Source organism: Sinocyclocheilus anshuiensis, unplaced genomic scaffold (genome assembly GCF_001515605.1).
Source record: "Sinocyclocheilus anshuiensis isolate Anshui unplaced genomic scaffold, SAMN03320099.WGS_v1.1 scaffold1337, whole genome shotgun sequence".
Lineage (NCBI taxonomy): Eukaryota > Metazoa > Chordata > Actinopteri > Cypriniformes > Cyprinidae > Sinocyclocheilus > Sinocyclocheilus anshuiensis.
In genome coordinates this window covers 416,607-434,593 of record NW_015548273.1, presented here as the reverse complement: position 1 = coordinate 434,593, position 17,987 = coordinate 416,607, and the positions used below count along the sequence as shown (strand labels likewise).

Below are 17,987 nucleotides of genomic sequence, written 5' to 3'. Positions count from 1 at the left end.
TTAATATCATAACAAAAATAAACACCGGTATTCGGTATGAACCGGTATACCGCCCAGCACTAATCTATAGCTCTCGATAGTCTTAGTAAGATTAAATTTCTATGCTTAGTTTTATGATCAAAGCTCAGTAGTTTTTCTTGTGAGGAGCAAAAATATATAACGCAACACAATAATGTGAGTTGAGAGGTGTACAAATATGCATTCTTTAAAAGCCTGTTGTGTTCTATTTGATAAATATATTATTTTTCCTAAAAAATTAAATAGATAACCAAATCTAAGTTGCTTCAGTCAAGTAAATGTTCATCTTGAAATATTACTACAACGTAAGTTGTTTACTTTGTAAAAAACATTGATTTCACAGCAAAATACACATTTACCACGGCCTGAAGGCGGACATTTTCATAATTATACTAAAGCTTTTTACTAGAGATGCACCGATTGCAATTTTCTTGGCCGATTCCGATTTTTTGTTAGTGTGATCTGCCGATACCGATTTTTGCCGATTCTGATTTTCTTTCTAAGAACTATAATTGACAGCATATACAAACAAAAATCTACTTTTCTTCTAATGCAAAGTTTTATTTTCATAAAAAAAAAAACACAAGTAGAAAGTCAGTAATAAAATAAGAACAAATAATAAAAAAAAAAACAACAACAGCACAAATAAATGCAATAGAATAAAGAGAGCTATGAAACGAAGTTTTCCAGGTTAAGTAAGTTTATTCATGTAAGAAATACTACAGAAATTAAAGTAATCAAATGTAAAATAACACATTCAGTGTTTTATGATACTTTAATTTCTGTAATCTTCATTGTAAAAATTAAATACAGATTAATGCTTAACATTAAAGTTATAAAACGTATTCAGTCAAGAGCAGAAAGTGATTTTCTTTGTCTTTTGTCTTTCTTTTAACATGACAGACAGCAGCAGGAATATTGGACTGCGGTCCCTTCAAGAGTTTATCCACAGACCCGATATACTGTTACACAACATGCGTTCTCTTTCTTTTTTCCAAAACTGACTGTGTTTAACTGGATACTCACCAAGATGGGCATTTTGACAATTTTTTTATGTATTTGAACGTTTTAGCTCAGTTAGCCATTCATTTTGGTATTTGTGGCTCACAAGCTGTTTGAGACTGAACGCGGCTTGTGCGCTTCACTAATATAGATCAGTGGTGGTGCGCTCGCTTTTGGTGTAAGCGCGAAACCTGTGGGAATGACTAAAATAATGCGCAATACAAGCACTATTTAACCGGAGCGAATGAGACGTGAGTGAGAGAGAAGGGGTCGTCGGAAAGAAGAGAGTGAGAATGCGCGGCTGATGTTATTGCCTGTGCCGCTGGTAACAAAACGGATCGGCTCAGAATCGGAAAGAAGTGAGACTGACCGGCCGGTCACCGATCCGGGCCGATCATGAGGAAAATCAGCCGATTCCGATCCCTGGCCGATCGATCGGTGCATCTCTACTTTTTACTTTTAAAGTATGAACCAGTGTTTCCCATTCATTTACCAGACTGTAGCGGCCTGCCAGTCTAATCTGTCCCGCCAGTTTCATAATAAAATTTAAATATATTTATTCTTCTCATTATAACATAAAAGGTCTTTAAAGGTCCCATATTTTACACCTTTCTGGAGTTTTATTTTAGGTTTTAATGTCCTTAAGAATATATATTTGCGGTATAAGAACCAAAAACCATGTCAATATATTTTTACAGCTCCTTTCTCTGGAGCTCTGCTGAGAACAGGTCGATTTTGGCCTGTCTAATTAATATTCATGAGCCTCTCTTCTGATTGGCCTGTTGTTTTCTGAGTGATGCACAGCCAGGCCAACCACAGGTAACTAGGGTCAGCTGACGTCACAGCGCTAGCTGGAGGCAGCAAAACAAAGAGGAAACTGGAGGCGGCCCATTCAAACCAGCGCAGATTCGGTTACATAAGGAGCTTAAAATATAATCTTGTTGTGATGTTGGGTGCCAGAATCGACGTAATACAGCCTCAAATTAGAAATTTGATCGCATATCTGCTGCCACTGCCAGACAAAAAAAACTACGACAGCTGTGGTTAAACACGATAAAACGAGCAGACTGGACAGAAACGATCGTCAAAATGCTCGCGTTTGCAGCACACACTTCTTATCAGAAAAAGTTAAAGGGGTCATATGATGCTGCTAAAAAGAACATTATTTTGTGTATTTGGTGTAATGAAATGTGTTTATGCGGTTTAAAGTAAAAAAAAAAAACATTTTCCACATACTGTACATTATTGATTCTCCTCTATGCCCCGCCTTTTTGAAACGCGTCGATTTTTACAAAGCTCATAGGTCTGAAAATGCGAGGTGTGCTGTGATTGGCCAGCTATCCAATGCGTTGTGATTGGCCGAATACCTCAAGCGTGAGACGGAAATGTTACGCCCCTCACATACTGTTGATGCCGTGTCCCGGCTGGAGAGACGAGACAAAAATTAAAACCCATTACAAACGAGGCATTTGTTGCATCCAGTGGGGACATAATTACTGATTATAATGACTTATACTGTTTTTTTTACGCGTTGCGTTGCATTGCATGCATGACGAAGCGGATATCATCCTCTTTTGGAAGACCAAACAAAGTAGTTTCGCTTTTCACACCGAAGCACACAGCGTCTTCACGACATGGCTGCAGCGTCAACAAAACTACAGTGAGACTAAAAGTTATGCCTTCTTTCTTTGCGTGAACATTTGGGCGGCGTTATGCAAATCTTCCCACATAGTGAGGTAGATATGTGGGGGCGTGTTAGAACGAGCCGTTTTAGGTAGGTGTGGCTGACTCTTAACTTTTATAAAGAATATCTCTTTGGATTTGAGACTTAAGTCTTTGCAACTTTACAGATCTTCTTTATGCACCAAGAGCTTGTAACACTCCAAAGAGAAAGGAAAATTTGAAATCGCATCATATGACCCCTTTAAATAAAATATTGTCTTTTGTTGTTATGGGCACATTCACAGATTTCATGCCATATGTCTATGTTCCTTGCATCTCACGATTATGTCGTGTATGAAATAATGTCTGTGTGCATGTGTGTAAAACAACAAACTGACGATTTATATATAATCATTTGTAATTGTATATACATTGTTGTGATTAATTGTGGCTGGAACAATAATGTAGCTGTAAAAATAGTTGCCTGCTGAAATTGAAACGTATATACATCTTCATCATGACTAGATAGACATGGTGAGTTTGTCTTTACTACACACGTTAGATGTGATCCACCTCATAGTAACAATCCTGTCAGATCGTCCATCCTTTGAGTGAGAGTGTAAAGTTACAGGTCGGCCGATCTGGTTTCGTGGTTAAAGTTAACCTTTTCGACATGTTTCCGTGTTGTCGTTGCTCAGCAATAGCATGGACGTGATGTTGTCTGGGGGTTTGGCAAAAGGAGAGTGGGACGGTGGGCGGTGCTCGGGGTGGTGACTGAAGGCGGTGACTGTGTAGTTCTGACGTCAACTTTTTACGGAAGTCACAACGGTTCGTGAAAAATCACAGCTAATTTAAGCAGGCTGCATGAATTTTACTGTGGACTGACTGTTTTGAAACTTATTTGGTAGTTACATAGCACCTAGACCTCAGTTATCATGAAAAAAGCTAGGAAATATCAGTTTTGACAATATTGGCCCTTTAACATTGTGTTTTGCACCATTGCTTTGGCTAAGTATCTGTCAAACGAACTAAAACCGAAGCACAATATCAAGTCTGTTTGTGCTGCGTGTCTGAAAGTGAAGCGCACTCTTTGCTCTCACGATCAGCTCGTGATTCAGCATTTTTTGCATCTCAGAGCGACTCAGTTCACAGTGAATGAATGCAGTTAACTATCTCTGCAGTGAACTATCTCTATCTCTGTTTAGCGTGCATCTGGGAACGCAACGGGCACTAGTTATGCTTTGTTTTCACATTCGCATAATTTTCAACATTTTAATTGATAGTTTTCATTCACGTGACTGGTTCGAAGACCTGGCGGGCAAAACATCCATAGAACTGTAGCACAAGACTGTCAATTTTCTATCTGTTCCAATCCACAAGTATTTAGATAATCTCTCAAAAGAATAAAACAAAGATATGTGAACAAAATGGAAGTTCTGGCCATTAGCAATCCATATAAAGCCAGGGCTCCAGACTGCGACCATTTTTTTCTGCCGGTGCGAGTAAATTTTATGCGCGGTCGCACATGGCGCGACCACCACGTTGTTCAGTTCGTGCTGCCATTTCTGTCGCATATGAGAAATATCAAACGGCAAACAAAACAAAAGCAACAAAATCCCGCTACTCGTTTGAGCTGCGCAGTGCAGACCTTTTATCAGCTCGGACCGCAACGCAAACACACTTGTCCGAGCTAAGAACAGCTTTACTCGGGAATCAAAGTTGATTTCGCGACACTGTTACTGCACAGCGCTGCGAGATCCAGTGAGAGGTGTTTGAATTCGCCGCAGAACGAATAAAGGTTGCTGTGAGATCTAGTGAGATGCATTCAAATTCTGCACAGAATTCTGTTATAAACAGATCAAACAGCGCTGACGTAGAAATCAAGAAGCAGTAATGCTAATTGTAACCATGGTGTTGTGGTCGAAATAGTCAAATGTTATTACATTATTCATTTCAGGCAGGGTTTGTACAAGCTTTTGAGAGAGAAATTCAAGCAATTTTCAATGACTTACAAGCATTTCACACAACTGTTGCCAGCACTTTAAAGCTCCAAAATGATTCAATTTGAATGTTATTTTTAATGGAATGACCAAAATATACTGTGGTGAACAAACACTTGTGTAAAATTATTTTAAAAAATACATCAAATCACCATTATAACCTGTAGATGGCAACAGAGGAGCACTTGTTGGCTTATTAGACATTAAATTATAGCTACTTTTTCTTTATATTTTGAAATTATAAAATCACTAGGCTAAAATATCAAATCATCAAGAAATCAGATTTTGACAGAGATTTGCTCTTTTTTGTGTATGAAGTAAGAAAAATCATAAAGTGCTTTGAAAATAAACTTTTCTTCAATACAAGACTTACAAGACAAGAATACTTGCTGATACATTGATGATCTCTTTAAGTACTTCAGCGCATACATGTGTGCTATAGCTAACAATGAACGGCAACGATTTGAGTTAAAGTCATGTTTTTAGATACTTTGCTATTACACATTAAGTGTTTGCAGTTTCATGCTAAGAAATAGGGATGTAACGATTAACCATGAGCTGGTTGAAAATCGATTCAAATATGTGACGATTCAAATCAGTTGAGATGCTAAACAAATCGCGATTCAATTAGGGGTAGGAGTTTATATGAATGTAAAAAATACATCAAATCACCATTATAACCTGTAGATGGCAACAGAGGAGCACTTGTTGGCTTATTAGACATTAAATTATAGCTACTTTTTCTTTATATTTTGAAATTATAAAATCACTAGGCTAAAATATCAAATCATCAAGAAATCAGATTTTGACAGAGATTTGCTCTTTTTTGTGTATGAAGTAAGAAAAATCATAAAGTGCTTTGAAAATAAACTTTTCTTCAATACAAGACTTACAAGACAAGAATACTTGCTGATACATTGATGATCTCTTTAAGTACTTCAGCGCATACATGTGTGCTATAGCTAACAATGAACGGCAACGATTTGAGTTAAAGTCATGTTTTTAGATACTTTGCTATTACACATTAAGTGTTTGCAGTTTCATGCTAAGAAATAGGGATGTAACGATTAACCATGAGCTGGTTGAAAATCGATTCAAATATGTGACGATTCAAATCAGTTGAGATGCTAAACAAATCGCGATTCAATTAGGGGTAGGAGTTTATATGAATGTATGTCTGGGAACTTACCGTCTTTAGAAAAGTTTAGATGGTATTTTTTTTTTCATCTTGCCTCTGTATAATGCATATTAAAGTTCATAAGTGCAGCACTGCTTTGTTTACAGCGGAAACCAAGGAAACGCTTAAAGCGCCACCTGCTGGCAGAGAGTGAATCTGCGTCTCATTCAGCTCAGCTTTCATGCAGATATTATGTATAGTTTCACAAAACTGAAGTCAAATCATTCTGTTTTTGCTTCAAATTTCGAAATTATACAACCTAATTTTGATTAAAAACTGTTCATGTTTCATGTATGCAGCATCTTTGGATCATGATTAAAATGCAGTGGTTGCCTCTCATTTTAAATGGAAAGATCACAGACAAAGCCTTATTTTGTTTATATGAAGAGATTTTTTTTTATTTGTGTTACTTATTTGATTTTGGGGCTTGTTTTAAAATTTCAATTTAGGTTTGTTATATACATTTTAGACTTGTGTCGGTATTCGGTAATGCGATATATCACGGTAATGAATATGCACGATATTGTTATCGTGGGCACTTCTAAATACCGTGAATAATTATATATTACAAATTATTTAGAATTTTGAACGCATTTTAAGAATACTTTTCCCATCAATTGGTCAAAATGCACAACACCGCTGTATGCTGCGTGAAAGATGCGTGCAAATAAGCGCGGACGAGAAGCACATGGCGGAACATGTGAGCGCATGGCGGAACTGGATGAAAAGCGCACTTTCCCTCTCTGACAGCAGATGGCGCTAAACTGCAGAAGGTTTAGCGGTTAACTAATGAGGTCTTATTGTAAAGGGTTCTTTTGCACTTTAATCTGTGTAAAACTTTTAACTTTATACATTTTTCTGTATTGCTTTATTGCATTTAAATGTTCAGTTATTTTTGTTATAAGAAAAAAGTTATTAAACCTGTTATACTGTATTATGACAGCACTTTTTTTTTAACAAAATTTCAATATTGTGATAATACCGCATACCGTAATAAAAGCATTAGCAATTAATCGCAACATGAAAATTTGATACCGGCATACCCCTAATACATTTACATTAGCCTATATTCAAATTTTGTTATTTAGCAGACACTTTTATCCAAAGCGACTTACAAATGAGGACAATAAAAGCAATCAAAACCAACAACAGAGCAATAATATGCAAGTGCTATATTAGTATATTATTATAGTGTTATATTTCAATTTCACAAAGAAACGTGCAGCATTTTGTCCAAGCAATAATAAAAGGACACATTTAATTTATAATTTGTCTTAATTGTCCATTTTGTAAAAAAAAAATCGTGAATCAAATCGAATCGTGAGTTGAGTGAATCGTTACAACCCTACTAAGAAATATTGCTTTCAAGTGGGCTCAAATGAAATAAGTTAACCAAATGTTTACACACCATCACAGCAGTGAAAAATATCAATTGTAGTTAATGTAGTGAATTGAATTTCACAATAAATGTTCTAATTTACTGTAAAATGAATGTATAGCAGTACAAGTTCACAGTAGCTCTTGTAATTTCACTCACATTCATAAACCTTTCTACTGTAATTCTAGTGATAACTAAAAAAAACAACAAAAAAAACAATTTTACAGCAGTTTGTAAAATTGCTGTTAAAAAAACAGTAACAACAGTTTGCTGTATTTTTACAGTTCAATTGTAATTATTGATTTACAGTACTTTTGTAAATTTACAGTTTTACTGGCAACCAAAATTGCCAGTAAGTTACTGTAAATTTTACAGTACATTTTTTCCAGTGTACATAATCACTGAAGTTGTTGGTCAGTTCCTTATAAGACTATAGAATAATAATGGCACATTTAATAAGAGTATAATATATTCCTTTTCTACATAAAAATTAGATTTTGCACATTACTGTTGTTAATAAAATAAATATTGCAAGCTTCCCAACTCAAGCTTGCTTTACTGTCAAACAGTGTTGAAAGCAGAATGCAGTGTTTTATTCTGCCATGGCAAACCATGCACGCAGCAGCTGCTGCTTTAGTTAAAAATAACAGTGTTCTGTGAATGTTGATGCTTTAATATCAAATATTTATAGGGAGCGTGTATGCTGGTATTTCATGGAGAAAAAAGTAACGTAACTAGTAATGTAACTAATTACTAATTACTTTTTAAATAAAGTAATCAGAACAGTAACATGATTACTTTTAAAAGGAGTAATCAGTAATTTGATTACATTTTCAGAGTAACTTGCCCAACACTGCTGTCAAATGTGAATAAACATGAAATAAACAAGAAATGAACGTAATATTATTACTAACTAAACTTATTAATGCAAAACAAAAAATTTTTTTTTTTCATATCCCTCTGAAATTAAAAGAATACTGCACATTGTAATTTCTATGAGTTAAATCTATTTAGTATCAAAGTATTTGTCAGTAATACAGTTAAAATGGGGAAAATATGTGAATGATTGCATCGCAGGCTGATTTAAGGTGTGCCCCTAAATTTTCTGCTTGTGCTCCTGAAAAGTTTCAGTCAGGGGCTACAGTGCTCCTAGTAAAAATAGTTAGTCTGGAGCCCTGAAAGCACTTGTTGCAATATTTCAATCACTAAAAACAGTGGTACATTCTAAAACGTTTAATGTGAAAACACTTAAAGTGCCTTTAAAACAGTGATATTAAAAGATGAAATTAGTACACACCTTATTGATGATGCGTGCTTTATGCAGGCAAGCAAACGAGCCCAGAATATGAGCACAATGCGCTAAATGGTTTAAGTGTCTTCTTTATAACGGTGTTCAATGGGAAAACATTTAATATTAAACTTCATGCAGTGTGTTTACATTCTGGGTTCATCTGCTTGCCTGTACAAAGTATGCATGATCAATAAGGTGTATACCAAATTTGGCCTTAAAATATCGCTGTCTTACTACATTACTACTAAATGCAATCCTCCTAAAAATAACTGGTGGTCAGTTGAGAAAAGCCTAGTTTTGTCCTCCATGTGGGCGTTCCTGTAAGGGTGTGTGATGTCACGTGAAAACTATCAATGGGCAAATGATCAGAGTATTTCACTAGATTTGTAATGAGACGCGTTTGTAAACCTGTTTTCACAGAAGCTGGAGTTGTTAAAATAAAAGCTCAATCGTTTATCTATTGCAAGCAGGACCAAAAATGAACAGACATGCACAGAGAAAATACTGTAGTGGCACAGCACTGTTTATTGGAAGAAAAATATAAATATTGGGGTGGGGGTTTATATGAATGTATTTCTGAAGGGAATTGACTGTCTTTAGAAAAGTTTCGATGGCCTTTTTTCCCCCTCTTACCTTCGTATAATGCATATTAAACTAGTACATAAGTGCAGCGCTGCTTTGTTTACAGCGGTAACCAGGGAAATGCTGCATCGCTGCTGTTCCATAAGTGCCACCTGCTGTCAGAGAATGAATTTTGCATTTTCATTCAGCCTGTCTGCTGTTTTTGTTTTGTGCAGGTACGTTTTAGTATAATTTCACAAAGCTAAAGTCAGACTATTCTGTTTTTGCTTCAAATGTTGAAATGATACAATCATATTTAAAGCAAAAACTGCTCATGCTACATGTGTGCTGTATTTTTGTTTGAGTGGCTGGCTCTAATTTATTTATTTTTTTTATTAAATATGTTTAGTTGTTATAGCACCTGCCTGTTTTTGCAAAAACAGTTTCATGACCTGGAAAAAAATATTTATGGACAGCACATTCTCAAGTCACCAGCTATTGGCAGATGTGGCAAAAAGTTAGTTTTAGGCCCTGCTTGCAAGTGAAGAAATTAGGAGAAAAGTATTGTAATTTCTATTGTAATAATTGTAATATTAAAATAATATACCTGTGAAATACTAATTTTCATTTATTGTACGGTGCAATTGCAATATGGCTATTACTGTCATGGGAATAATATAAAATTATTATTAGTATTTTTATATTCTAAATAGTTTGGCTTCCAAATTCCCCAGTCTGAGCAGGGATGGGCGATAAATCGATAACAATAATTATCGCGCGATATACATTTCCTCGATAAACGATAACAAGAGGTTGATAAATGTTCAATATAGCCTAATGTTTATGAGGCAAAGGCGGAACGAAGAAAGGCCAATCATTTAAAGCGCGTCACTCGGACCGTTTATCCGCTCGGATCAAAGTTCAAACAGCGGCGCGAGCTTCACTAGAGCAGTTACTCGCTTATGAGTCACACTTACGCGAACACTAAACAGTGCTGTGAGATCCAGTGTGAAGTGCTTGAGTTCAGCATTACAGCCAGATGAAACGGCGCTGACAAACAGCAGAAACACTGTGCGCAACGATACAGTCAGAAGACTTTTTAAATCAACAAATCACCATCATTTACCAAGGAATTACTGTAGTAGCACTTACTGCACTATGTTATTGTGTCAGAAATGTGTGTGTGTCGAATTTTACACGATCATTTACCATGGAATTACTGTAGTAGCACTTACTGCACCATGTTATTGTGTCAGAAATGTGAGTGTCGAATTTTATTATATTATTAATGTAGACATGTATTAAATGTATTGAAAGAGGAGTAATTGAATATAATTACAGTACTTTTTGTGATTAAGCTATAGCGTTCATACTAAATGCATTTAGACTACTGTTTTTCATACAAATACCTAGAAGTCATATTACATATTTTCCATGGTATTGAGGTGCTATATTTGTGATTTTAATTGTTATTGTTTTTAATTGTAATTATCTAAATGCATGCTACTATGGAAGACCAATCGCTAAAAAGACCTCAAACAGTCAGAATAATTAAATTTCACCATATAAAAATGAGATTGCTACAATTTTTTACAGATATTACTGATTCTGATAATGAACAAATCTATATCTGCATCCTAACTCAAGCTACTATTAAATGTGTGTTTCTAAGAGACAAAAATGTTATATTATAAATATTATCAGGCAACACAAACCAGTTTCTTGATTTGAAAATATTACTCATTAGAAGATGCACAACTAAGAAATTATTTTTTTTCTATTAAGATACTTATTTTGTTAAGTAAAATGACTGTAAAAGTGAATTCAGTAACGAAGTATATGTCATGTTCTGATCATAAAGAATAGTTTAAAACCACAATAAACCGTCTGGTTTTTACAACTTTCACATCTGAGCAAAAATCTGCCATTAAACTTGAAAGAAATAAAATTTGACATTTATCATGATAATTATCGATATCGACTGAATCTGATATATAAAAAAAAAATTATCGTGATAATTTTTTTGGCCATATCGCCCAGCCCTAAGTCTGAGTGTAATTTAGACTGAGACACTATATCAAAACCTAAAAAGTTGAGTCCCCTTTAAATTTCAAGTAATTTTAAAGTCAATTTACGAGCTTTTTTCTTTTAGTTTGAACATGGGTTGGAACTCTTAATTTTAAACTCTTATAAAATGTACAAAATTCACTTGGGGGGCATGCCCCCGGACCCCACTAGAGGGACCGAGGTTCACCCACCACAGTCTCACAAAATCCTGTGGGAAACACTGATGAACCATAAATCAATGATCAGAAGGCATGTAGTAGATATTCAGGTTTTTCAGCAAAGTTTTTTCCACAAAAGTATGGAAATACTGAATTTCTAGACACTGAACCACCGAGAAACAATAAGATGCATCTTACCAGCCAATCCCAGGCCTCCACTAGGATTCCCTCTCATCTCCCTGTCTCTCTGTAGAGAAACGAAAATATAATTTTACTTTAACGGATTTAACCAACATTGTATTTAATTGCTAAGAGCTTTCTAAATGCATTACTTACATTATCCATAAAGCCGCCCATTCTGTAAGACTCCTCACGTTTGCGCCTCATCTGTTCTTCAATTTCTCTCTGCCGCATCATCTCCTCTTCTCTCCTACGGCGTTCTTCTTCTTGCCTGAGGTTGAGAACAACCAATCGGTTAACTACTATTACAGCGAGGGTTTCCAGAACCACAATACACTACATCAAACATACCTGAGCTGCATCTCTTTACGTTTCTGCATCTCCTGACTGTGCAACTCTTCCATGCGACGAAGCTCCTCCTGACGTCTAAGAAGGTCTTTTGAAACAAAATGATCACCCAAATCTATTATTCATCCCAAAATCAAAAAGGCCATACATAAATACACTAACTCAGCAGACACATCACTCACCCTGTCTGAGCATGTTTGCTTGATGCTCATGATAGGCATCTTCCATCTCTCCTTCCAGCTTCTCACGGGCTTCACAAATGTTTTTCTCCACTTGCTGCCTCTGTTGTTTCTCCATCTCATCAAGGGACTTCCATCGCTGGGAGTATTCAAACTCAAAGGTGCCAGGACGGGCAAACCGAGGAGGCTGCTCTCGCTCCCTGAGGTCAAATCAAAGCCGTTAACAATTATGTATATCGTTATGACCAATAAACCATGAAGAGGTAAAAAATTACTAATTTGAATGAAGAAAGCTGTGCTGAACCTACAAAACTAGGCATGTGGTGAATAACATCTGTTACAGCTGCCAAATGACCCCACTCAAATGCTTGTCACACCACCTTCATTTACATGATAAGTCTGTAAATTTTATAACCACCTAATAACAAACTTGATTGCTAATCCCAAGAGACTTTGATTCTAGTCACAGAATGCAAATATATGTGATAAAGCATTTGGAACTTACTTCTGATAACTTGGGTTCTTCTGTGCAAGTTTCTCAGGCAAACCATCCTCATCATCGTACTGCTCTAACAATTCAACCACAATTGGACGAGGAGACCTAGAAAAAAATCAAATGTTCATGCAAAGCAACATTCTATAAATCTACTCCCAAAATTTGCTCTTCTGCCAAATTGTACAAATTAACAAAATTTCATCTTACGATGTGAGAAGGAACACTCCGTCACTGATCCGATCAAGGGCCTTCCGTGCAGCTGGCTTGGAAGAAAACTCAACAATGCCCTTCCCTGTTGAGCGGCCACGGTCATCTACGATAACTACAGCCCTTTCCACCATTCCAAACTGTGAGAAGGCTTCTTCCAGCAGCTCATTGGACACAAAAGGAGACAAGTTGCGCACAGAAAGTGCAGCAGAATGAGTGGCGAAACGAACTCTAAGTGGTCTGCCTTTCATCGGAATATCATCCAGCTCAGCTTTTGCGAGCTCTGCCAAGGCACGGGATTCCTAAAAACATAAATTTAATTTAATTAAATTTAAACGTTAATTTATAAATATATAAATAAATGTATATATGTATGTATGTATATATATATATATATATAAATAGAGATAGATATATATACATACATACACATGTATGTATATATATATATATACATATATATATATATATATATATAAATAGAGATAGATATATATACATACATACACACATACATAGTTTTTTAAAACTAAACTACGTTTATTAACATGGTATTTTACGTAGTATTTTAAAGATCTAAATCTTACCAGTCTGATAAATCCAAAACCTTTGCTTTGATTGATGAAAATCTCACTGGGCTCCCCATACTTTGCAAACAATTTCCTGAATTCAGGTTCAGTGATGTCGTTCGGTAGGTTCCCAATAAACAAACGGCAACGCTGAGTGTAGGTTTTCTCCCCGGGCTTGCGCAGCAAAGACAGCGTTGCCTTCAATTCCTAAAATCAGACATTTACAAAAACAAATCTTAAATCTTAAGGCAAACCTATCGTGCGGCTAAATTAGAGAAATCAATACTTGAGTCGTTCGCAGTGCGAGCGAACTACAACCCTTTGCAACGCACAACTTAAACATGACCTACTTTTATCGAACAACTTGGGCACAAAAAAAACACCGAAATGTTAGCAAAATGAGATAAACACGTTCTCAACGTTCAAAAAAACGAAAGAAACTTATAAACTATCACGTTTCAATGTATTTTTATACCGACAGACACCAGGCGGACCAGTATGGAGCTCAACCTTTGTTTAAGCGTCTACAAAATGGCGGATCTGCTTCATATTTGTAACCCTGTACTACCTACCAAACATGTGTGCTAAAAGTGATGAGTGTATAAACGCAACTTATTCAAACACTTCACTTTCTTACTAAAAACAACACTACTGCATGTTTTTTTCTAAGTATGAAGTTATTTTACCTCAGAGTGGTCGTCGCTCTTGGTAATCTGTTGTTGTTGCTGTGGCGGTGGTGTCTGCTCCGGGTCTTTCTTCACGGGAACAGGCGGTTTTTGGCCATCTCCCACCCCAACGTTGGGTTGGATCTTTCTGGGCTGGTTCTGCGGGGACCCGAGGTCCGGGGTCTTCACGTTATTCTGTGGCGGTGGAGATTGTATCTTCGGCTGAGCGGGGCTGGCGGTCTGCTGTGGCGACGGGCCTTTGTTGCTGCTCTGCTGGGCCAGACCAGGGCCTTGCGCCGGAGGTGATTGGACCACTGGCTTGTTCTGATTGGGTTCCTGCGGCTTCTGTGGCGTAGAGGCCTGGTTGGGTTGGTTTCCCTGATTCGGCTTAAACCCGCCACCCATATGGGATCCTCGGTTTTGATAAGGATGCTGGTTTTGATTTCGAAAGTTAGGGTTCCCCATGCCACCGCGCATCCCGACTCCTCCGCGGCCTCGGTGCTGGAATCCTCCACGGTTACGGGAGCGGTCACGAGACATTTTCACACAAGCAGACTAGAAAAACCGTTAAAAATATTTCGAGAGTAGTAGATAAAGTGAAATAACGCACTATACTCAAAAACTACAGATGAGCTGGTAACCTGCACTCCCGAGGCTGGCTGTGTAAAATGGCCGCTGGTTGCGCGACTCGACAAGAGCATAGAAATGGGAGGACTGACGTGCTCCCGAGCCTCCGCCCAAAGTCCGCAGGGTTACTAGCGCGCTCTAGTGGCACTCATGTTCTCACGCGATACTTTGTCTCGCTGTCGAAGATGAACAGTGGTAAACTACAATGGGTAAAAGCGATTGTTATACTTAAGTGCCAACTGAATGTAATGTTTTCAGAAACATAATTGCATGCTATTTACTTAAGAGTGCTTTTTAACCTAATTAAATAGGGCTTAAGTAGCCTACATCTTTATTTATTTAGGCTACATTTTTATTGTCTTTGAAATATGCAGTGTGCTGTCAAATATACTGACAGACAGTTTCTAATGAAACTTATATGATAGCCTATGTATTTAAATAATTTGTGATTACACATTTGTAATGAAGTTGTAATTTAGTAGCCTACATTTAAGATATATAAACTTTAAATGTGATCTCTAATAACACAAAAGTTAAAATGATAATTAAAATTAAATCCTTTACGCCTGCACCTGAGCTCAATTTTGAGTGTCATGGCAAAGGCTGTGAATACTTATGTACATGTGATTTATTTATTTATTTATTTTTAATAAATTTGCAAAGATTTCAAACAAACTACTATCACGTTGTCATTATGGGGTGTTGTTTGTAGAATTTTGAGGAAAATAATGAATGTAATCCATTTTGGAATAAGGCTGTAACATAACAAAATGTGGGAAAAGTGAAGCGCTGTGAATACTTTCCGGATGCACTGTACATATTTACCTCGCGGTCTATATCTTTCCTGTGGTCTTGCAGGTTCATCTGTATTCTTCTTCTTGCTCTTCTTCTGTTGTTTTTTCTTCTTCTATGTATCACTGTCATCTCTCTGCTCTCTGCTGAAGATCATACATCAAATAAGAAAACAATTTAGTAAATGTCATAATAATGTTTATTGCCTAATCATTATTCAAATGTTGCTTTTCATTGAAAATGTCTTCCTGACCCTGTCTTTTAGAATAATTTAGCTGAGTGTTCAATAACTGGCCAGCAGAGGGCATATGTTTGATTAATTGACCCCTACTTGTACAGGACAGTGAAAACTAATCTGGAACTTCCAGTCGATCTTCCAGCTTGCCATTGAAGTTGTGATGTCAAAGCACATGACCAGAAATACTTCACTAAGCTGATGTTTATCTTCAGATGTGGTTCCTTTCCTCTTCAAAACGTAACCAGTCGCTGCTCAACTACAAAACAATGGTGACTTAATACAACTGAACGGAGCACTGAACGTTATTTGAGCAGTAGTAATGTGGTACTATTTACCTCTTCACATGGAAGAGCATGTAACTGTTCTTTCCCATGTTACGTGATGACAGCTGGAGTTGTCACTGCATTCCAGCCATCCTGATCTACTGACGTCATGGATGTAACTGACGTAGTGCCTCACAAATCAGAGAAACTTTAGTAGGATGCTTTATAAGTGAATGAGATGACATGTAAAGAACCATATATTTTTAGAGTGTATCACATATTAGGCTAATGAATTACATAGGACTTTATTAATACAGTAGCATTTTTAATGAACTTCTCAACTTTCAAGAACCACTGCGGCCTGAAGTTCAGCCAGGAGATCAATCTTCTCCCTCTCTTCTGAGGACTAAACACCCACGGTGCAGGAAGAGGAGAAACCTCCGGTGGTCTCCAGACCCGAGGGTCTGCTTTCTGCAGATGTGGAAGTACCATCAGTGCTGGTATAGGTGCTTGACTCTCCAGGCATGTCTGTGAATAAACCATAATAGTGTCTATGAGATATTTGAATGTACACTCTTAAAAATAATTGTTCTTAATGATTTCAGGAAGAACGTTGCATCAACTGATTCTTTCTACTGCACTATTTAACAGGTTCTATATAGTGCAAAAATTGGTTCTTCTATGGCATCACTGTGAATACCCCTTTTTCGAACCATTTCCCCTTATGATATAGCCGTTTACTTTAAACCAGACAAGAGTGCACATAAACTCTCCAACTGCCGATGGCTTCCATTTCCATGGCTGCAGTCAGCAGATCAAAGGATCTCCTGTCTGCGGATGAGGAAGTATCCTCAGTGCTGGAAGCGGAGCTCTGCTTTCCAGCTACGTCTGTGAGGAGATAACAATACAGTTTTTAAGTGTACACACTAGAAATCTAATGTACACAGGAAAAGATGGATGACCATTAAGTTTGTAATAGTTTTAAAACATTCCCTAACCTCTTATTGCTTCTTTCTCCTGGTTTGCAGCCTGCAGATCAACCTCTGGATCAGAGGATCTGCTGACTGCAGGTGAGGAAGATGCATCAGACATAAGTTTGTGTGTCGGCACTGGTTGTGTGAGTCTCGATGGTAGAGGAGTCATCCGTTTCAGTGGGGGACACACAAGGCAGAATCACTGCTAGAATTCTTCGGAAGGCCCGGTGCAGAGATGGAAATTTGCACTTCCGGGAAGAGGAAGAGGAAGAGGCGTTGGCACCATCAGAAGGTATAGCGGCCGAGTCTATAGGCTACCTCTGCAGAAGATGACAGAAACTCCCCCCACTTCATCTTTTTCTTCTTACCCTTTTCGTTAACATCGTTAACCATTTTTAATAAAGAATAATTCAGAATATAAAACCTGAACATTGTCTACACAAACATTGCAACAAAAATGGTGGTTTTCCAATAGGCAATAAGAATTTAATCATTCTTCTGCTTGATATGTGACTTATACTCAGGGTTTAAATTGGGTTATAAATAAAAATAAAATAAAACAAAACTGTATTTTATTTTAAAATACAGTTAGTTAGGCAACATCACACAACGTTTTCACCATTACGACTGTTTAATAGTTCTATAACAGCTCAATAAGCAAATACAATAATATTAGGTCACTTACATTTTAGGCCGAAACAGCTCATCTCACAGCAACCAGCCGATTCATTGCTGATTGATTCCGTGTTTTGAACGAATCGGTTGAGTGAGTCAAAGTTTCATTAGCCCATGCATAAACATCTGATTAATCTACTGTTTGAACAAATCGTTTGAATGAACAACTCAATGACTCACTCATTAAGTGCTCACTACTGGCGTTTTAATTTCGTTGAAAAGTATAATTTCATGCTTGTATATTAAAAAATATTTAAAAGAATCTCATAATATTATTTAATGCAGTTGTATTTTTGAATTTGAATTGAATTTATAGTTCAAATGTAAGAATTTGAAATTAAAGTATTAATGAAATTAGTGGGAAAATGCCCTTTATAAAGGTAAAAAAGTGTCAATTTTACACACACACACACACACACACACACACACACACACACACACACACACACACACACACACA

At 36.8% G+C, this 17,987-nt stretch overlaps 1 protein-coding gene across 2 annotated transcripts in view; it reads right to left on the bottom strand.

The window, feature by feature from the left end:
• LOC107655760 (splicing factor, proline- and glutamine-rich-like) overlaps positions 1 to 14,678 on the bottom strand; it is a 38,989-nt gene extending 24,311 nt beyond the window's left edge. For both annotated transcript variants that reach the window (XR_001630486.1, XM_016443340.1), the window contains exons 1-8: positions 13,980 to 14,678; positions 13,312 to 13,500; positions 12,725 to 13,026; positions 12,527 to 12,622; positions 12,025 to 12,221; positions 11,846 to 11,930; positions 11,651 to 11,765; positions 11,513 to 11,561 (exon numbers count right to left, since the gene is read on the bottom strand). Coding sequence is in view for 1 of the 2 variants with exons in the window: in XM_016443340.1 (XP_016298826.1) it covers positions 11,513 to 11,561; positions 11,651 to 11,765; positions 11,846 to 11,930; positions 12,025 to 12,221; positions 12,527 to 12,622; positions 12,725 to 13,026; positions 13,312 to 13,500; positions 13,980 to 14,498 (1,552 nt within the window). In the remaining variant the exon portion in view is untranslated. The remainder of the gene's footprint in view (positions 1 to 11,512; positions 11,562 to 11,650; positions 11,766 to 11,845; positions 11,931 to 12,024; positions 12,222 to 12,526; positions 12,623 to 12,724; positions 13,027 to 13,311; positions 13,501 to 13,979) is intronic.
• Between the last annotated feature and the right edge of the window lie 3,309 nt (positions 14,679 to 17,987).